Source organism: Malaclemys terrapin, chromosome 1 (genome assembly GCF_027887155.1).
Source record: "Malaclemys terrapin pileata isolate rMalTer1 chromosome 1, rMalTer1.hap1, whole genome shotgun sequence".
In the NCBI taxonomy this organism is placed as follows: Eukaryota; Metazoa; Chordata; order Testudines; family Emydidae; genus Malaclemys; species Malaclemys terrapin.
In genome coordinates, this window is record NC_071505.1 from 316526194 (window position 1) to 316548698 (window position 22505).

Genomic DNA, 22505 nt, shown 5'->3' on the forward strand with positions numbered 1-22505 from the left:
ATACATATTAAAACAGACAATACTGTCAGGTATCAGAGTAGCAGCCGTGTTAGTCTGTATCCGCAAAAAGAACAGGAGTACTTGTGGCACCTTAGAGACTAACAAATTTATTAGAGCATAAGCTTTCATGGGCTACAGCCCACTTCTTCAGATGCATATAGAATGGAACATATATTGAGGAGATATATATACACACACATACAGAGAGCATGAACTCCCACCTGTTCATGCTTTCTGTATGTGTGTGTATATATATCTCCTCAATATATGTTCCATTCTATATGCATCTGAAGAAGTGGACTGTAGCCCACGAAAGCTTATGCTCTAATAAATTTGTTAGTCTCTAAGACAATACTGTGTTTGGGGATTTATATAATTACCATCTCTAAGGCACCTACCACCTTGGTGTCTAGATGCCATAGACAATGAAGAGGAAAAAATCCTAGTTTCTGTGTGCAAAGATACGAAAATTTCTGTCCCTGCCTCTCTCTGTTTATGGATGCTATCCAAATCAGCGAGGAATGCATGCTCAAAATAAGAATTAATATTTGCAATCAGAGGAAGGAAAGTAAAACTACGATTCAGAACCTAGTAGGAAGTATATTTGGTTTTCTTTGGGGAAAAACAGAAGACTCTTCCCATTAGAAATCCAACCTGCACTCTTAGGTGTTCAGCTTCTGAGCCATGGATCTAAAGGCTAAGGGGTAGGCCAGTGGTTTTTTTCAACCTGTGGTCCGCAGATGCCTGGGGGTCCGCAGACTATGTCTAAAATTTCCAAAGGGGACTGCACCTCCATTTGAATTTTTTTAGGGCCCACAAATGAAAAAAGGTTGAAAACCTCTTGTGTAGGCCAGTGGTTCTCAACCAGAGGTCCGAGGCCCCCTGGGGGGGTCACAAGCAGGTTTCAAGGGGTCCGCCAAAATAAACCAGAGAGCAGAGCCAGCATTAAGAGTCGCTGGGGCCCAGGAAAGAATGCCAGAGCCTGAGCCCCACCATGCAGGGCTGAAGCTCGAACCCTGCTGTATAGGGCTGAAGCCAAAGCCCGAGCAACTTAGCTTCGCAGGTGCCCCTGTGGCATGGGGCACTGGGCAATTGCCCTGCTTGCTACCCCCTAACTCCAGCTCTGGCTTTTAATCTGTTGCAGAATGTATGCAGAAAAACAGCTGTTGTGGCACAGGCAGGCCCTGGAGGTTTTATAGCATGTTAGGGGGGCTACAGAAAGAAAAAGGCTCAGAACCCCGGTGTAGGCAGGCGGTAAAACCTGCCTCACCCACGTCACTGCGGGAGGGTGAGACTGCACTGCCTCAGGGATGCTGCAGGGTGAGCACGCTCAGGAGATGATGAAACCACACCGCTACATGGGGACTAGAGGGTTAACAGGGAAGGGAAGTTGCTGCCACAGACATGATGGGAGCTGTAGGCAGTGAGGCTCATGGGAGTTGTAGTCAAGGGTTCCCCAGAATGGCGGCCTCCAGCAAGGTAATGTGCTTTGTTTCCTCTGCCACTTCCAGCGGCTGAACGAGTCACAGCTGAGCTCCGGGGGCCACGCTCAAAGCTGGGCGGACGCGGCTGGCTTCAGTGGCATCGGGCCAGGGGTGAACGTGGCCTATGGTAGTCACTGTGCTAGTGATCAGGAATAATGGCTTGTTGTCAAATCCAGTCCTGAGGAAGGGCTGGGCTGGAGCTCAGCGTCTGTGCTGCAAGGAACTACTCCTTTGGAGAGGGGTCCCTCTTTGTCTGAATTTGGTCTGACAGCAGCCCGTTCAGGGCCCGTCAGTGACATGGATAACGGGGGCTTTAGGAGACAATTCGTCTCTTAACCCCCTCGTGGCAGAGTGCAATTCTGATTAGCCTTGCCATGCTGCCACTGGGAATCCCTGTGTGTCAGGAGGACTCTCCCAGGGTTTTATGGTGCTCTGCCCCACTCCTGTGGTAAGTACTTGTTTTTATAGGCTGATGTATAAGGCTACCCAGGTACATGCACATGGAAAATACCTCAACCCTTTCTATAATGTAAGCTTTCCTCGGCAAGGGGATTGTGTGCACACATGTACACCTGTGTTGTACAAGAAGGTCGCTGTTGGCAGCATGGGCCAGTGCATAGTGCACAGGACTGAGAGGGTGGAGACGTGTTCTAGTTCATGCTCTGCCACTGATCTCTGCATTATTTAGGGCAAGTCACTTCATTTTTCTGTTTCCCTTCCCACCAGCGCTTAATTTGTGCTACAGCTTGCCAGGGCTGAACCCCAGCACCTCTGGGCTTGCTGCAGAAGTTATGAATGTAAAAAAATTGCTTGAGCCCCAGCACCTCTTGCATTACAGATTAAGCACTGCTTCCCACCCTTTTCCTGTCTTCTCTAGTTAGCCTGTAAGCTCTCAGTAAGAATGTTCCCTTCCCCAGTCTGTTTGTACAATACAATGGGACTGATCCCAATCTAATCTTGACAGGTGAATAAATAATAATAATCTCTGGAATTATTATAATTAGTGACAGGTTGAGCCCAGGTCAAACCTCTAGATCTGGCCAGTCTGGAATTTTGGGAGTCAGTTTTTAAAATCCAAACCCAGATTCAAATTTTGCAAATGATGCCACCTTTATAAATGGGAGGTTCAAAGCATTGCAGACTTTGAGACATTTGCAGCCCTGATCTGTATCTGAAACTTGCATCTGGAGCTCATTTCCGACTATAATCTCTGACTTTGTAAATAAATGCAAAGTAGATTATGCAGAATTTTAGAGATTCAGACAGAAGTCCATCTTGTCATCCATTACTGTGTCATGTCAGTAATCTTACACAGTAGGGCCCTGATTCTGCATGTGTTATGTAGACCTGCATTGAAGTCAGTGGAGTTCCATACAGGTGCAGAAGTTGCCCTCGTGCATCTGATTGCAGGATGAGGGCCTTAATGGTTAAAGGGTATAAAATAAAACTATTGTGTCTATGAGAAGTTAAATATTGGATCAACAGTTAACTAATGACTCTGAAACTATATATGGTATGTTATCGTGAATACACCACATTTTATAAGCAATATTAAAAACATCATCAAGAAATTATGGAAATAATAGATTGCTTTCCCCCCTTTCTTTTCTCTGTTTTATATCCATTTTCTATCTAGGCATCTTTTCCAGAAGTGCTGAGCACCTGCAAAGTGAAATCAGTCACTTCATAACTGGGCGTAGTGCTCCATCTGCTGGTAACTAGCACGCCAAACTACAATCTAAATTGATCTTGCAGTTCTGTTCAGAAATTGCTCCTAAAACATATGGGGCCAGTCCAGGTTCTCCATTGTTAAGCAAAACTCTCCATTAACTCTTTCCATTAATTTCAGTGTGGCACGATATGGATCATTATATTCACAACTAAAACTGCCAGTAGAGCATGATTGTGCCTGTGTTTTTGTTTGAATTTCGATGCATTTTGAGGGGTTGTTTTTCAATGCAAATGAGTTAAGGTCGGTAATAATGGGTCTGATTCTCCATTGCCTTGTACCTTTTATGGTAATTTTGACGTGTGCAAAGTGGGTAAAAAAATGTTACAAAATAGGAATGATAGAGTTTTTCACTCACCGTGCACAGGTCTAAGGGCTTGATTTTGCACCATTAAAGTTAATGGGAGCTTTGTCATTGTTTTCAATAGACATAGAACTGACCCTTAAATGGATATGTAATGTACAAGACAGTGGAGAATCAGGCCCAATATGTGCAGGCAGACAGTGTGCAAGCTTTCCTATAGAGTCCTCCATACCATTGTCCTTAAATCCCAGCCTGTGTTTGCCTTTGATATTCAAATCCTGAAGTGATTGGTTAGTGAATCAGGCCAAAATCCTTGCTATAAATAGATGCCCATTTCAACAAAAGGGACTTTTTCATTTCTTGTGTGTGTGCTCATCTAACTTATCTTTGTCTCTTTTTGTCAGAGACTTTTTCCCCACTACACTTCTACCTCGATATAACGCTACCCGATATAACACAAATTTGGATATAATGCGGACCGGGCCGGGGGGGCTCGGCCGCGCACTCCAGTGGATCAAAGCAAGTTCAATATAACGCGCTTTCACCTATAACACGGTAAGATTTTTTGGCTCCTGAGGACAGTGTTATATCGAGGTAGAGGTGTATCTTGTTATAATGTTACCTGCCAGTTACAAGTAATAGCTCCAGCAGTAAAGGAGGTCTAGTTTCAAGTCTCAAAATGTCTTCTTACAAAGATAAACAGGAGTTTTAACTTTGTTCTTATATTTTTCTGTGTTCTCCTCTCCCAAGTGAAAACTAAATTCACTGCACTTTTTGTTTAAGCAGGTATGAGTTTCCCTGTTTTCTTGTATTCTGAAACACACATTACAGGCATTGCTATGCTCCAATTGTTTCATTGTTTTGTTCTCAACTACAATCTATTCAGATAAGAAAAGTATTCTGAACTTGCAGTCTTCATAGGCAAGTGTGATCGCCCTTCAAGGGACACTGCTGAGGACTGAGCCCACAACTTCCTGACACTACTTGGCAAAGAGGTCAAAGACTGAATGAGCATGGAAATTCTCCTGTCCCTCTCAACCCTACTAGTAATCAGTTGAAACACATTTTCAGAACAGAGTTGTTGCCCCGGTCCCTGCTGGAACTTGTTCTATTGATAGAGGACATCACTTTCCAGTGCTGGCAATTCATTTCTTTTCACAAGCATTTTAATTCACCTTAAGTTTAAAGAAGGGGGGAGGAAAAGAGAGAAAATTATTTTTTTAAAGGAATTTCTTCAGTGCTGTTTCGTTTCAGGGTTCCAAATATGTTATTTCCATTTTTTATTAATTATAGTTCCCCATAACATTTCCCTTTTGGGGCATAGTTGTGTGTATTTTATGACAGTAGCATTGCAGCAGCCACAAGAAATATATAATTATTACCCCTGTCTGCTTCTTTAATGCTTAATAACAATTACATTAATGTATTTGCATCTACTAAAAAAATCAAATAAACCATTTCAAGTATAATATACAATGCAAAGTTCTATCAGTTACACAAATGATGTGTCATTTGACCATCATTTAATTTTTTTTATAATATGTTCTCAGATAGCAAATTTGAGTGGTTGCATCTATAGTCTTATATTTGATGACTACCTGGGCACAGATTTGTATACCAGGATGCTAATACTGCATCATTTGAGCAGTGCCTCTTGTCCTCAAGACATGCTCATGAGTACCATCTAAGAAATCTTGTTGTCTTTTCATAGGAGGTATGCTGGTCCAATGATTTTATTGTGGGATTGAACCCTGGCCCTGTGGATTTACAAGGATGAGTCTTTAAGGCCTAAGCTACTGTATCAGGCCAATTAGCTTAGGCAGTAGTTAGTTTATAAACCTCTTTGTGTCAGCCACTAGAGCAGGGCAAAGACCCAGACTAGTTTTAATGGTTGTTACACTGGCGCTAGAGCAGCGGCTCTCAAACTGTGGGTCGGGACCCCAAGGTGGGTTGGGACCCCATTTTAATAGGGGTTGCCAGGGCCAGTATTAGACTTGCTGGGACTCAGGGCTGAAGCCCAAACTCCACCCACACCTGAAGCAGCGGGGCTCAGTCTTCGCCCCCCTCCTGGGGCGTGTAGTAACTTTGTTGTCAGAACAGGGTCGAGGTGCAATGAAGTTTGAGAACCCCGGGTGACGGGTTGGACTCTCTTGTCCCGGGTGCCACCTGATGTGCTGAGGTCCCACTGGTTCTGCCCGTTCCACCAGCTTGGGCTTCCTCACCCTGTCTTTGCTGTGCCAGGCCCTCAAGCCTTCTCTAGCACACACACAGGTAAGGCCACACCCAGCTGCAGACACAGACTGAGATCAGCTCTGTGTGGGAAGAATCAGCTCGGGGATTTACTCAGCACTCACGTGCACACCCCCTTTGAGGAGTAAACCCAAAATAATATTGTCTTGCGCTATACAGAAAACTCTGCACAGCGCAAGCTCATAAAAATCGCCCTCTCCTGCAATGTGGAGAGGGATATGCACAACTTCTTGCTCCCCCAGATATGAATTACAGAAACTGGATTATGTTATAAACAAGAAATAAGTTTATTAACTACAAACAGTAATTTTAACTGATTATAAGGGATAGTAAATAAAACAAAGCAGATTACTGAGCAAATAAAACAAAACATGCAAACTAGGCTTAATACACTCAAAAAACAGGTTACAAAATGTAATTTCTCACTCTCAGTGTTGTTTTAGGCAAGTTGAAGAGTTTCTGTAGCTTCCAGATAGTTCTCTTTACAGACTGGACCCGTCTCAGCCTGCACTCATCCCTGCCTTTCCCTCCAGGTGTTTTTAGCAGTCTTCTTTCCTGGGCAGGCCATGGAGGAGAGTCAAGATTAACTCTTTCCCCAGCCTTAAAAAGGATTTCCCTAAGGCGGGAATCCTTTGTTTGATCCCCATCTCCCTACAGTGGAAAAGTACCAACAAGACATTGTCCAGTAGCAGGTGACCTGGTTACCTGACCCTGCTGTGTCAATGCAGCATCCCAGTAAACTTCTCAGGAAGGAGTGAGATTAGCATTTTCAAAGTTCTATTGTTCTCCTTAATGGTTCATCCAGACTCTTTGCCTACTGTCTGGTGGGCATTTCCCAGGTGAAAACACCATTGTAATTGTTACATAGTTAATATTCCTAGCTCTTGATACAGAAATGATACATGCATACAAATTGGATAAATACATTCAGCAAATCATATCCTTTCCAGTGATAGCTCACATGACCCATCTTGCATAAAATATATCTTAGTTATGCCATATTCATATCATAACACTATTTCTATGAAGAATATGGAGTGTAACGTCACAGCCTGCTGTAGAGATTAGTACTGATTGCATTTTTACATATGGAGGTGAAGAGTTTGAAAAGATTTTTTGTATTTCATTGGTAGGTCTTGTTTTGCATTAAAAAGATCATTTTATTTTTTGGAAGTTCATTTTTAGTGATATAAAATGTCATTAACATCACAGAACGCACACACACTCGACCTTTCCTCTTCAAAGTCCTTTATGCACATGCACTCACAATCTGGAATGAGTGAGCTCCAGGGCAAAAGATCCACTTGCCTGTGTAATGTAGGAACCTTTCCTGTTTGTTTGTTTGTTTATTTATCATTTATACCATGGTTGGCCCCTTAAATTCCAATGAGGATTGGAGCCCCATTGTGCAGGGTGCTCTACAAACACAGGTTGGGAGACAGTTTTCCTCTGGAGAGTTTATAATCTAAGAGATACACAAACAGATGAAGCATTGAGGATGGGGTGAGACACAAATAACTAAATATAGTTGTGACTGACACAGATTTTCTACAGTTTGGGGAAAGGGGCTGACAGGTGGGAAAGGGTTAGCAGGAGTAAAGGAATGGGAGAAGGAGGAAGAGGGACAGTCATAGCTCATCTGTCTAGCCAGTGCTGTCAGAAAGAAGTGGGAGAAAATAGGAGAGACAGAAAATATAGGGCAGGAGGTAGAGAACACACTGTAGGGATAGAGAGGGCAAAATCCTGGCCTTGCTGTAGTCAGCGGGAGTTGTGCATTGACTTCAGTGTGGCCAGGGTTTCACCGTGAGAGTTTGAAAGAGGTGGAAGGAGACGGAAAGGAAAAGGAGGCAGAAACCAAGGACAGTGCCAGAAAAGATACAGCGTGATCTGTGATAGAAAAGAAAATGTGATATGAAGCCAGGAAGGATAAGAAGATACAACATAAACAGGGAAAGGGTCGGGAGTGAGTCAGCTTTTAAAAATGTATTCAGTAGAAAGTTGACAAAATGTTACCATTACACGGATGTTTTCATTTTAATTGAAAATTTCCATGTTTCTTCTAACACAATATAAACATTTTCTCTGGAAAGCTGACGCTTTTTGTGAAAAGATTTGGTTAGGGCTAGTCAACACTGGCAATGCTAAAGTGCTGCCTCGGCTGCGCTTTAATGTGGCTTGTGTCGTCACGGCTCTTAAAAAAAAAAAACAAAAAAACACCTCCACGAGAGGCTAGCTCCCAGCGCTGGTGCACTGTCTGCATTGGCACTTTACAGCGCTGTAATTTGCTGTGCTCAAGGGGGTGTTTTTTCACACCCCCGAGCGAGACAGTTGCAGCGCTGTAAATTGCCAGTGTAGACAAGCCCTTTGTCGAAAGCCTTATTTTCTGTCGAAAAACAGTTTGAGTGGAAGATTTTTGACACATTCTATTGAATGTCATATTGAATTAACAGTGCACAGCTGTTTCATTCCTTTAAGTGACAGGGCCTGGTTTCGGAGAGCTGTGTTGTATAGATGTTTGATTTCAAACCCACTCAAACATTGCAAGGATGGAAGTTCAACTCAGATTTGGACATTTGTGGGTTCTTGTTCCACTCGGGAGATATTGGAGAAGGGGGTGAAACCAACTGAAATAACAGGATGAAAACCATAGTGGAGGAGCAGGTAGGGTGAAAAACGAATGCCATAAGCTTGTGAATAAAGGAACAGAATGGGGAAGAGATTAAACACAAATAAAAAAAAAAATCTGGTATTATATACTATACATAGGACTCCCCTCATAGCAGCCTAGCTGGTTGGGAATTTTTTCTTCCCTAATATGTAGCACAGATTGACCTTTATCTTGCATGAATCACCCCACAGGAAAAAAATCCCATGGGGATGAATTGAAGGGGAAAAAACAGTTTTTGCATTCAAGTTAATTTTGTGATTCTCTCCCCCAAATTGTACGATTTGTAAAATTGTGAACTAAATGAAGTTCCCCATTCCTACCTGAAAAAGGACTTGTGAGGGAGGTGAATAATCTCACCAGAGCAGTGTGAAGTAGGTGAGTTTTGTTCTCCATTTTTCAAATGGGGAAAAAAATGGGACACTCCCCCAAGCTCTGTGAGGGATTTGTATTAGAGGTGGGATTAGAACAGAGGTGTTATTAGTAATAGAAATAATGGATTTTTTACATAGGAGTTTTATGTTGTCTGTGGCTCTTTAAAAAATATTTTAAAACGGCCTATGAATAAATGACATTCAGGATTTTTTTTTTTTTAAAGGAATCTTGAACGTTTTCTCCCTTCTGCTGTGGCCTTGTCTTTCCGAATCTCCAGTGCAGAAATGGACAGCACCGGTCAAAACAATCTGAAACGGAATAAATCTGAGAAGAAATTATTGAGGAAACAGATCAAGGCCAGAAACACTTTAATGAGGCATGAGGGCATCGAGTGTGCATCTCACACCACCCAGGTGACTTGAAGCTCTAATTGTTGTTATGTGAGCCTAAATGCACAGCCTGCGCATATCCTTGCCTCACCTATATATTGGCTAAAGTGCAGTTCTGTTCTGAAAAGTGACTGTAAAAAGGGCAGTGAGACTCCATGTTGATTGTTTCACTTTGATTCCAAAGTAGAACTGCACTTTGGGCTTTGGTCAAAGCGCTTTGTCCATGGAAAAACTCCCAGTGACTTTAATGGTCTTTGGACCAGGTCTTTTAGGCTGAAAGGATTGTTCATGTGGCTGGGAAAAGTTCTGATTGCTGTAATTATGTTACTAATAAACATTGTTACCTTCATCAATTAATATACATGTTAGAGTTTCCCATTTCTTTTCCCGTTTTGCTTTCTTTGTCTCCTCTACTTTCATTTTTTCCCTCCATGCTTCTCCACAAAGCACAATCTCTTTCCTTCAAACTCCCTATTAAACCCCATTCCTAGAAATCTTTTCTAACACTAATCCAATGCTCACTAGAAATCTCACTTCAGCTTCTCTTATGTAAACTGTTGTCCCATGTCTTGCCTGGTCTGTCTCAGGACTCTTCCTCATTCTCGTCTTATGGTTGCCATTGCAACCTTGGCAGTTGTTTTAAGGCAAGTTGTTGGGCCTGGTTTACACTGCGATTTAAAACCATGTGAGGATGTAGGTAAATAATGATTTGAAAATCTAGTGCAGATGGCAAATTCTTTGGGGAAGGGACTATCTTTTTGTTCTGTGTTTTTACAGCACTAGCACAGTGGAATCCTGGTCCATGGCTGGGGCTTGTAGGTGTTACAGCAATCCAAATAAAAATAATACAGTAATAATAGTCAGAATTTGTAGCTGAATTTAACACAGAGACTTTGAAAATCCTCTGAACGTTGTGGTCCAGCGACAATACACAGATTAGGTAATGAAGAGACTTTCCTGAAATTCACTCTTCACTGAGATTTTGTTTGCTAGGTTTCAAGCCAGAACAATTTCTTTTATGATTGCATTGTAAACCTCTGGAAAATGTGATTTCTTATAGAAGTACTGACACTGTCCTGACACTTCATAATAGAAATATCTGTCAGTAGTTTCTCAGACATGTCACCTAGCACTCCTTGTTAAGATTTTAAGAGTACTGTCATCCTTTTCCATTTATTAAATCTTTCCCTCCCATTTTCAAGCCAATTTTCTCTCATTTGGAAGAATTAGACACTATAATTTGAAACAACAAAACTTTTTAGGATCTGCTTTCAGAAAAGATAATAGAGCATTTATAGAAATGCTTTTAGAAAAAGATTGGCTGCCTCATTCTGGGAAAGATGTTGGGAAGAAAAAATGTGTGAAACACAGATATGCCATTTTAGGGCAATAACAGCATATGCTTGCTAATTATATGAAGGCACCGATATTGACTCCATACTTAAAGTTGCATTTAATTTGCCCTTAAAGTAGGACTAAAATCCCTCTGTTTCAAATGGAAATGATTGATTTACTATCCAAACATGGCAAAATAACTATTCAGAAGACAATTGGACCTTGTCTGTAATTTTTGCAAAATATGTACTATCTTTTGCAGAGGAAATATTTATAAATGCCCCCTTTATTTTTTTAAATTTTTTTTGGGGTCATATTTTGTTTAGTTCCACTAGCAAAACAACCACACTCCCCCCAGCATACACACATTCTGATAACTCTTTGGACATCAGCCAGTTTTAGAGACAAGGTGGGTGAGATCATATCTTTTATTGGACCAACTTCTGTTGGTGAGAGAGACAAGCTTTCAAGCTACACAGGATGAGGACTGATAGATAAGATATAGAGTGATCACCTTGTGAAAAGTGTTCAACCACAGGTGATGTGGTGTTTTTGTCTTTTATCATTTTCCTGAGAGAGGGCATGTCTACGATACAAAATTATGTCGACCTATCAGTCCTCATCCTCAAAGGGAACCTGCCCAACACTTCAAAAGATGAATCTGGGAGTTTAAATTCATAACTTTGCTAGACACTAAAAATCATGGTCTTAATAAAGACATTGGATTTATGTCTTGTTATGACAATCTGTAACCCACTAACCCTCCCTTTTTGGCCTATTACTATAGGGATGTTAATGGGCCACTTCACCTTGAATGGTCCCTTAGTTTAGCATAAGCAATTAGCACATATTCTATCTGTTCCACCTTGTGTTTAGCTGCCATGCTCAGAGTACCTTTCCCAGACCTGAAGAAGAGCTCTGTGTAGCTCAAAAGCTTGTCTCTCTCACCAACAGAAGTTGGTCCAATAAAAGATATTTCCTCATCTAGTCTCTCTAATATCCTGGGGCTGACACAGCTACAACACTGCATATCAGCCACTTTTGAAATTCTAAAATTAAACACTCAAAAGGTGATTCCCCCTTACTTGAGTGAACCTAAATAAACAGCGGGGATGGTTCTTTCTCTTTCACCCCAGAAAGAGAGAGAGAGGAATTGGCATATGAAGGAGTCTCAGAAGCTCAGCTATCAGCTCCATTTTGAGGCTGCCTCTTTTTCTGATGAACCTGATGGCATGGGGGAGACAGGGACTTTGTGGGAAGCCTGTGATTGAGGGAATCCATCTGTGCTGAGGCATTAGTGCTTGAAGAGAGCCCTGGTATTGCTGCCTCAGCGCTCCAGTGCGCCGTAAAGCAATGCTGGGGCAGCTGAGCATATGTCTACACTGCAATGCAAGCCCAGGGTTAGTGGGACTTGAGTCGGCAGACCCTGGGTTTTGAAAGCTCAGGGGCTTGAGTGTCCATGCTCATCGGTAACCTTAGGTTAAGAAATGTTGAGTCAGGGCCCCACACTGGGGCACCAGCATCCATACTGCAGTATGCAGACCCGGGTCCAACCAACCATATGCCAGACTACCTAGCGTCCTCCCAAAATGTGGCCACTGTAGCCCTTGGTTCATGGTGGAGCATTGGAAAACTTGACTGTCCACCCCGCACATCACAGGAAGTTGTCACAGCCTGCCAACACAGCTTGCCAAGCCGTCGTTTTGGCCTGCATGCTTCCAGCAACTGGAGCCAGCAGCATGGAAGAGTCACCATTTGAAGAACTTCTCTTGCTTGGGCTTTCACTCCTGTGTCAGGAAACAGGCAGAGCTTCCATGAGATGCTGTTGCACATTTCAGCAATGTTTTGTGACCCTCCGAAAGCAAATGATGGAGCTTATGACGGAGCAAGAGGAGGACGATGATACAGAAGAATGGAACTGGCTGGTACAACTCGCGTCTCTTAGTATAGTTGCTGATGCCCTCTGTGTAGACCGGTGCTACCGAAGTAGGGTTTCAAGCGCAGATTGGTGGGATCCCATCATTATGCAGACCTGGGATGGCCAGCAATGGGGTCAGAACTTTTGCGTGAAGAGAGCTACATTTCTGGAGCTTTGTGAGCAGCTTGTCCTGTCCCTCCAGCAGCATGAGACCTCTGTGCGGGCGACCATATTGATCCAGAAGTGGATTGCTATCTGTCATAAACATACAGCTAAGGGTAGCATTAAATCCCTCCTTACATGTAAAGGGTTAAGAAGCTCAGATAACCTGGTTGGCACCTGACCAGTAGGACCAATGGGGAAAGAAGATACTTTCAAATCGGGGTGGGGGAGGAGGAGGCTTTGTTTTGTGCTGGTGGGTGTTCTCTCCGGAGACAAAGGGAGAGACCAAGCAAGTAATCCAGCTGCCACTGAAATGATACATCTAATATTACAGAAATAGTAAGTAATAGCAAGGAAATGCGTTAGAGCGTCTTTTGTTTTAGCTTGTGAATTTTCCCTGTGCTAAGAGGAAGATTTATTCCTGTTTTTTTGGTAACTTTAAAGTTTTGCCTAGAGGGGAAATTCTCTGTGTTTTTGAATCTTTTATTACCCTGTAAAGTTATCTTCCATCCTGATTTTACAGAGGTGATTCTTTTATCTTTAAATAAATTCTTCTTTTAAGAACCTGATTGATTTTTCATTGTTCTTAAGGTCCAAGGGTTTGGGTCTGTGTTCACCTGTACCAATTGGTGAGGATATTATTCTCAAGCCTTCCCCAGGAAAGGGGGTGTAGGGCTTGGGGGAATAGGACTCCAAGTGGTCCTTTCCCTGATTCTTTGTCTAAATTACTTGGTGGTGGCAGCATACTGTACAAGGACAAGGTGGAACTTGTGCCTTGGAAAAAAATTTAACCTAAGCTGGTACAAATAAGCTTAGGGGGTCTTTCATGCGGGTCCCCCCAGAGGTCAGAGTAGGGAAGGAACCCTGACACTATCACTGTCTGGAAGCTGGCTACCTCAGACTGCTACAGGTCTATTGCTAACTAATTTGGTGTTGGAAAGTCAAATGTGGGTAAAGTGGTGATGTAGGCTTCTGAGATGATCAGGCGTGTGCTTTACCCAGCTGGGGTGGGCAGAAACTATATTTGTGAAGTAATTGCTGGTTTTGAGAGAATGAGCTTTCCAAACTGCATCGGAGCCGTTGATGGGACTCGTGGCACTCAGGGAGCAAATGAGTACATAAACTGCAAAGGGCACTACTCTGCTATTACGCTTGCCCTTGTGGACCACAGAAGCTGATTTATGGACACCAATGTGAGCTGCACTGCAAGGAGGGATCATGATGCCAGGGTTTTCTGCTGAGCAGGAGTCTACCTTCATGGACAGGCTGGGATTCTATTTCCACCAAACGACATTCTCATAAATGGAGTTACTGTCCTCACGTAATCCTTTTTACCTTGGCTTATGAAACTATATCCTGATCTCGGGGCCTGGCAAAAGAAGGGTTAATCACACTCTGAGCGGGTGCAGAATGGTGGTTGAATGTGCGTTTGGCAGACTGAAATCCCACTGGCACTAATAACAGACCTGTTTGGATTCCAGTGTCATCAACAGACCTTTTTGGATTCCAGTGTCATCAATGCTGTCTCCATCACTGTGGCTTGCTGTGCTCTTCATAATCTGTGTGAAGCCAAAGGTGAGCTGTTTGCCCCTCAATGGAGCTATGGCAGTGATGGATTGCCGAACCAGTGCACTCAGCTAGAAAGTGCACCTGTGACAGCAGGATGCACCCAGGCAACACAAATCAGGGATGCTCTGTGCTCCCACATTATGGATTTGCATGGACCAATGGAAGAGAGAGAACAGCATGTTTAGGAATGTTTTTGTACATCAATATTTACAGTAAATGATGTATTGTCACAGCACACAATGAAATGTGTGTGGGGGGAGGATATTGTCACTGTACACAGTGAATGGGGCATATTAATAGAATCATAGAAGATTAAGGTTGGACGAGACCTCAGGAGATCATCTAATCCAACCCCCCTGCTCAAAGCAGGACCGACCCCAATTAAATCATCCCAGCCAGGGCTTTGTCAAGCCAGGCCTTAAAAACCTCTAAGGATGGAGATTCCACCACCTCCCTAAGTAACCCATTCCAGTGCTTCACCACCCTCCTACTGAAATAGTGTTTCCTAATATCCAACCTAGACGTCCCCTCACATATTTTTATTTTGGATGACCTGACTGTTAATGTAATGGACGGGGAACTGTGCATTTTCATTATTGATTGATTGGACATAGATGTACTGAGAAATTTATGTATGGCCACCACTTGCCCATTGTTCCTTGCCCTATGTTTATCTTTATTATTCAAAACACACATTATAAGACATGATGTAGTGATGGCAATAAACTCTCTGAATAAAATAAAAGCCTTTATTTGTGTTACAAAAATAACAATATTAAAGCATTTCCATGCAGGCAAGCCAACCATGTATGCCACCAAAGTATTCAAACTTATGGTGCCCGAATAGCACATCTGTGAGTGGAGTGTGTTGGTCAGTTACTGTGGTGGCCCTCAAAAATATGCCTTTCCCCAAAATGTGCCTAGCTATCTGGAGTTCCTGCTACGGGAAAAGTTTGCAGCTATCAGCCCTTGGAATTGGGTCAAAATTCATGGGGGGAATCAATAGGATGCTGTGCTAGCATCTGTATGGCTTCCTGTCTCCCCACAGCTTCCCATACAGCCTTTTATGACTGCATGCAAGCACACACCTTAATATGGACTCGTAGAGAACTCCACAGCCACCTCACCTCCTCCCAGACACATTTCCGGATGGCATACCTACCCTCCACCCCTATTTTGGACAAACGATTTTGTCACTAGGGACTACATACATAAATGGGCCACGTTTCAACCCCCACCTGCACCACCACCACCTGGACAGTTCACTGATTACAAGTGGCTCATTACACTGTTGTATTAATACAGAGCAGCGTACTGACAGGGAAGGCAATATGAAAGTCTTATTTTTAACACCCCGGCGCCAAGGTGCTGTCCATGCAATCTGCCATGAGTGGATTCCCGCTGCTGTCCACGGCGTGTAATAACTTTTGCATTTGTTCATAACCTGGAAATCCCTTCCATTCCTATATTAATCAAAACAAACATGGAGCCAGAAACTTACCATGCTCTTGGGTTAATTCTGTTTCTTCCAGTTCTGTGGCAGGCTGCTGCTCAAAGGGACCCAGCATATGCTGCAGCTGCGCCAGGGACAAAGCCTCCTTGGGGACCGGTTCCAGCACCATAGTGACTTTGCTGGCCTGAGCCAGTGCCTGCTGGCCCCCCTCCATTCCTATGTTGGATTCAGGGATCAGAAGTTTGGCACCCTGGCTGACCAGGCTGTTGTAAGCTCTATTGGCTCTGTGCTTGGTGCAGTACCTAGTACCCAGCACCCAGTCAGACTCCTCATAAAAGGTGCAGGTTGAAGGCGAGTTCTGAGAGGCGCAGTTCTCATCCCTGAATTGCCAGTAGTTGGTCTTGAGCTGCCTGATCCATTCTCTGATCCAGTCTCTGATCCAGTGACTTCCCAGCACTGCCAGCTTCTTCTCTGTCTCTTTTTACACATGGTCATTATTAGTACTCCTACTAAAACTCCTCTTTTTGCCTGCCTCACATCAGAGATTCACCAAAATCTGGCTGTGCTCTTGGGACCAGGAAGCGGCACGCTTGGCAAAAGATGACTTCTGGTTGATGGCCATACCTAACGCGGGAGAAGGTTTACTCTGTAGCTCAGTGGTCAGAATAAAGGGGAAGGGTTAAACGCTGCCTGGCTGTACAAGTGGGGTTGTTTCCATTTCCTGGGGAGGTCAATTGGTTACTCTTGGGATAGAGAGGACACAGAACAGTGTCCCATGGGTTTGTGGGATAGCATTGGCTGACTCTCAGCCTGAGCATCCACAAATGCAAAACGATGGTGTTTGGACCCGAGTGTCAGTGGGACCTAGGCTCAAATCGTCTCATCCTGCAAGGTCCTGGGGCCTGGGCCTGAGTACAACAGGATTGTGTGTAAATGGAAGAGGGGTTTGGGCTCAAAGCCTGTGTCTGAGCCCAGGCTTGCATTGCAGTGTAGCCATACCCCGAGTGTAGCTGCACTGAGACATTGGCACATCGGTGATGGCGAATCGTCCCATTGAGACTACTCACGTGCATAAGTGTTTGGAGGATGAACTGGGGCCCTAAAGCTGTATTTTGTATTGTGTAGCAGGCCCCCTGGGTGATTCCGTTCTTTCAGCGGGATGTCCAGTATATCTTTACTTGTAGCATTATGGGGCATCCCCAGCAAGCTAGCATCAACTCAGAGAAGTACCCTGAAGGGGATCTGAAGTTGGATTCTGAGCTGATCCTGCTCAGGGCTGATTCTGCTCAGCACTGGTTGCATGGTTGGTCCCTAAAATGGGGCATGAGGGATACCTCATATTGCTCTCAAGTGACCTTCCTCCCCTGGCCCAATGAAAGAATAGCACTAGTGGGCTATGCTAATTAATGCATCAGACTCTCCTCAGACAGAGGAAATGGTTACCCTTCCTTGCAGAAGAGAGTAAAGAGAAAAATATTGAGGATGATGTTAGAGGCCACTCCTTCAAAAAAAATTATTGGAGGTGTTTAGAAATGGGCTGCTAAGCTCAGTTTTCTCTGAGTTCATTTGTGGGCGCCATAACACTTGGCTGTCATGAAAAAAATCAGGCAGATACAGTTAATACAATGGGATTTATTTTTGTTCCACCCTTTCAAAGGTATTGCAGGACACTTACAGCCAACTGTTAGCTATGGGATCTGCAAATACAAATAAACTCTGTAGCTGAGGGACAAGAATATTCAGGGCATGTGCTAAGCACATGTTATCCAGGTTCTGTAAATGTGTAGACCCCCCACAGCTCCCCTGCACAGATACCTGTTTGCAGACACAGTTGTGGTGTCTGCACACACAAACATGGGCATGTTATTTCTCCTCGAGCTTGAATGCTCTTGTTTTGTAAAAGCCTTTCCCTTAAATGTGTGCTGTACTACTGTGCTCCGGGCTTCAAATAGCCACAGACTAATTGAAATATAAACATTTCCTTTGGAATATCAAACAGAATAACCACAGACCGATTTAGAGATAATAGCTTCATTTCTCTTTATGACACTTGTGTTTGTGAAATGCTATTTTCAGGTAAACAAATCAGTGGTGACCGCTAACATGTCTATTTTTAATTTTTTTAAATTAGAACTTGGTCGTTGCCAATGGAGGTCTGGGTAATGGTGTGAATAGACACCAGCTGCTCAGGCTAGTAGAGGAATGTGGATTGGTGGAAGCACTCTTAATGCCTCCAAATAAACCCTATTCAGTTGTGAAATATGGGTCGACAGAAGAAGCCAAGAAAGCCTATGACACTCTCAATGGGAAAGAGATAACACTGGAGGACTCCAACCAAAATGTTACTCTGTATGTTAACTTTGTGGAAAAAGGTATCAATATTCTGCTATCCCATAAAGCATCACTTTCCTTCCTTTGCTTTTCAGTTGCTTGTTATAGTGGAATTGTGGATAGAATTCTGGCCCCATGAGAGTCAATGGAAGTTTTGTCATGGACTTCAATGGGGTCAGAAATTCACCTTATATTTTTGAACTGTGTTTGGTGAATCATTCCTGGTTTTTGTCTTTTATTTTATTATATGGCACTTAGAGCAGTCTGTGGATGCTTGCAACAATACTTTATATAGCTAAATAAAATAGATGAATAAATACATGTATCAAATATAAGGGTCAGCTTTTCCAGGAACCTGAAAAGCAAAATTAATTGCCCAAAAGGATCAAACAATAATAGGAGCAATAATCTACTTTCCTCATGAACCAAAGTCTAGGGAAAAAAGAGGGGTCTTGCAGCATACCCTGAAATCTGGTCTCTTGTAGTCTGAGGCATGGAGTGAATGCCAGAACTAAAGACCCTTCACAGAAAATATCCTGCTAGCAGCTCCTTCTTGTTTAATGCTAGGAGGCTGCAGCTGGAACACCTCCATGAGCACATGTGGTCGTATAAGGTGGGGAGAGAGATGGTCTCTCTGGTAGATTGGAGCCAAACCATTTGTTGCTGGAGAGGAAGGATGGTCTTTGTGGTGAAGACAATAGGTTGGCCAAGTCACTTGATCTCTCTGCGCCTTAGTTTCTCATCTGTAAAACAGGAACAATAACACTTGCCCATTTAGATTGTGAACTCCGTCTCTTTGTGTTTGTAGAGCACTTAGCACAATGAGGTCCTGATCTTGGCCCCTAAACTCTACCATAGTACAGATCATTTTCAATAATAATTCATAGGGCTGCAAGTTGGGAGCTTGTTACGTAAGTCATTTTCTATCAAGATAGGTGTTGTAGTGAACATTTCATCACATCTGGTTGGCGAGCTACAAATGGCCATCTTCATTTTATATCATTTCTTACATTTAAGAAACAGCATATAGCATTCAGGCTTATAGCATTCAGACATACTTTCTTCACTGTACTCTATGCTTGTCAATCACGAGCAGTGACAAATCCTGAGTCCTGGCAAAATAAAATTGAATCCAACTAGAATCTCCTCTGAAATGCATGGGAAAGTTTTGATCTTTATTTTAACAGACAAATCAGATATTTTTTGAGAGTGGAAAACACTAAGTCTCTTGGGTCCTACACAGTGAGATTTGAGAATTGGGTTGTATAGCACAGAACTTGGATTCTGATCCTGTTTTATGCTACCAAGGAGGATAATTAGTTCAGATGATGATCAATCTGGGGTTTATCATTATTGATAAAAGAACACAAGTGGATCATTTTCCATAAGCAGTAGCACTGTTTTATTTTTATACCCATAGTGCATTGGGAGGACATTATACCTATTAGCCTGCCTCCAGGCCTGATGATGGTTGAAGAGCTCGTGTCTCCTGAAGAAGAACAAAAGATGTTGGAAAGTATTGATTGGAAAGAAAATGAAGTCATTCAAAATGGTTAGTAGAACCACAGAAAGTGAGACCTTCAAAAATACCTGCAAATTGTCCTTTTGTTGAATTTAATTTCTGCAAGAAGTCTGCATGTTGGATAATTTATTCCTTAAGATCATTCTGTATATTTAGTCCTTTTAAAATTGAGTTTTATATCATACAGTTACAATTAACCAGAGGCATGTGGTGTAAGGTGATCCCCATGAATGGGTTAATTTGAATTATGCTTCTGCTTCCAGAAGCTGCTAGTGTAGAGTCATTTCATGACAGCATGGTCAGTCAGTGAGTTTGTTCTCAGAATGCAGCACTTGTAATTTGATAGCCTTCCTGGGAGCACCAGAGAGAAGTCAAAGCTCCCTTCCCAGTTGCTCATGTAGTTTCAAATGAGCTCTGTGGAATTAAATTTCTTAACAAAGCCAGTTATTTTTTCCAGTTAGCTTCCATATTACAAAGTAGCTTTTACTCCTTGATACAGCACAAAGCATTACATTGACTTTAGTTAGTGTGCAGTGTAATGATGCAAGGAAGTGAAAGTTCCTATTATGTCCATATCATGAGCTTGTCCAAAGTGTCAGCCATGGCTAAAGAAAATTGGTACTGTTGTCCGAGAGAGACAAACACAAGGTCCAGGGACCTACAGTCCTTGCTCCCATGTGTAAGCATTGACGTCTGTGGGATTGCTACAATGTGTAAAAACATCGGGGTTTTGACTTCAAACAGAAATGGTACTAAAGCTCTGTGTTGTTTAGTCACTTAGTTCATGGGGAAAGTTGAGTTGTATATTGAGAGTGAGGTTCATAAATAATAGTATTTTCAACTATTGAATAGTTGTTGAGATTATATGGAATAGGCATTAGGCAAATACCCTGCAAGCATAATAAATTGTGTAAATATATTGTACATATTTTAATATTTTTACATTGTTTAATTTTTTCTGCTTCACAGCCCAGAAGTCTTTAAAACACAGAAGGGTAAAGCATTTTGGATACGAGTTTCGATACGATAACAACAATGTAGATAAAGATAAACCATTGCCTGGAGGTGAGAACTTTCCTATGAAAAGGCATTTTAAAATGGTATTTGTTTTAAATCTGTTTTCCAACAGATACACGCAGAACCTAACTTAAGTACAGTGTAGTGTCCCAGGAAGTTGTGTAACTAAAGCCCTGATTAAGGAAGGCACTTAAACAGGTGTGTAAATCCAATTAACTTCAATGGAATTTAAGGACATGCTTAAACACCCTTCTTGAATAGGGATACTTTCCTGAATCAGTGCCTTAGTAATCATATTTTAGTGTACGTGAATGGAACCCCTTTTTAATCACTTATAACTTTGTATGTTTAAAGAAGTTTGAAAAAAATCATGGCTGCCATTCTTCATTGAGGTCTAGCCAAATGTGGATTATGAACTTCTAAATTTCGGTTGTTTTTTGAAGAAACGCTATATGAGGAACATTTCAAATTCATTTTTATACTGAAAAAGGGTGTGTGTAAAAAAAAAAAAAAAAAAATGTTCACATTTTTCAAGATGGTAAAAATATACTTTAAAAAGTATTTTTTAACAGATTGAATAACTTGAAAATGGCTGAATGCATTTTCCTTATACTTTCCAAAACAACTCCCCTTTGTGCAGAACTCAATCAAGGAAACTCTGAAAAATTGTCCTTTGAGTCTGAGAGCTATGAGTCAGAGAAAATAAAGTGAGCCATCCTACAACCTAGCTATATAAATAATAAAATATGGAATTCAGTTATATTGAAAGTTGAACACAAGTGTTTAAGGTGACATGTATAAAGTTTCCCCGTACAGATGCAAGTTACATTGTATTTTGTCTGAAATTGTGCTTAATCGTAAAAGTGTTGATATTTGTCTTGGCTGTTTTGTGGCCTCCAGCTAGATGTTAAATGGTCTGTGTGTGAGACGAACATAAATGGAGGGAACAAGTTTTGGAGAGAAAAAGCAGTAATAACCGTTAATATTGACAAATTGCTGAAAGGAATATTTCTTAGCATAACATTCAAGTGTGCTGTACTTCATTGAATTTTACAGTTAAGTTTTCGTCCTGTATAGTAGCAAACTGCAAACTCTCTGAAGGTTTCATTTTTGCATATTACTGATAAACTACTTTAAATTCAATAGATTTATTAGGAGGCCTTATTTAATTCAACATTTGAATCAGTAGCAGGTTTTAAGGGTTAAATGTTAAGGGTCAAATTTTCAAAGGGGTCTGTCACAGGTTGGCCGACCCCAGTAAATGAAGTAGCTCCCCTGTGCCAGTGCAGGTGCTGTAGGGTGACCAGACAGCAAGTATGAAAAATCGGGACAGGGGATGGGGGGTAATAGGAGCCTATATAAGTAAAAATCGGGACTGTCCCTATAAAATCGGGACATCTGGTCACCCTAAGATGCTCCTATTTGTGCAGTGCTGGCAGCTACAAAAGATCAGGAAGAGACCCGGTGAGGGAGAGCGTCCTCGTGAGAGTCAGTCAGGAGACTGGAGGAGGTTTGCGGGAAAAGCTGCAGGGAGCAGAAAGCTCTCTGCAAGATCATCCCTGGGAAGAGGGAGGAATTGGAGACTGTATGTTTGGGACCTGAAAGTAGGAGAGCAGCAAATGGGGTTTGCTGGCTGGAAGTCCCAAGCCAGAGAGCCAGGGCCAAAAGGCTGGAGAAGGCTGAAGGCAGGAGGAGCAGCAGAGGGAGTTGCCTGCTGGAGCTAAGGGTGGAGAGGGCTGACAGCAGGGGAACAGCAGAGGGGCTTACCCATTGACATTCCAGGGCCAGAGAGTGAGACCGAGAGGAACCGTGAGACGGCTGGGAGGTGTGAGGGATGCTCCCAGCAGAGAGGCAGTCGGGGTTCCAGCTGGGAAGAGCGGGATTGCACTTTGGTTGGAAGGGCCCGGTGGCTGTCCTGATACAAGGACAGGAGAGGGCTGCATTGGAGAGCTGGGGTGTGGTGAGAGATGCCAGGGGTGTGTCTTGCATGTGCTGTTTGGAC

The 22505-nt window shown here is 42.6% G+C and overlaps 1 protein-coding gene across 7 annotated transcripts in view; it reads left to right on the forward strand.

The window, feature by feature from the left end:
• The first annotated feature begins 1444 nt into the window (after positions 1 to 1444).
• The window catches only part of ALKBH8 (alkB homolog 8, tRNA methyltransferase), an 83798-nt gene continuing 62737 nt past the window's right edge, over positions 1445 to 22505 (forward strand). Inside the window, exons 1-6 of one of the 7 annotated variants that reach the window (XM_054015539.1) lie at positions 1916 to 1932; positions 3121 to 3198; positions 9031 to 9220; positions 17765 to 18005; positions 19385 to 19516; positions 20456 to 20551. In XM_054015539.1, the coding sequence (XP_053871514.1) occupies positions 9092 to 9220; positions 17765 to 18005; positions 19385 to 19516; positions 20456 to 20551 (598 nt within the window). In that variant the 5' untranslated portion in view covers positions 1916 to 1932; positions 3121 to 3198; positions 9031 to 9091. Of the gene's footprint in view, positions 1480 to 1749; positions 1933 to 3120; positions 3199 to 4057; positions 4073 to 8406; positions 8429 to 9030; positions 9221 to 14092; positions 14187 to 17764; positions 18006 to 19384; positions 19517 to 20455; positions 20552 to 22505 lie in introns of those variants that run through there. The other 6 variants (XM_054015540.1, XM_054015544.1, XM_054015538.1 and 3 more) reach the window with 6 other exon arrangements.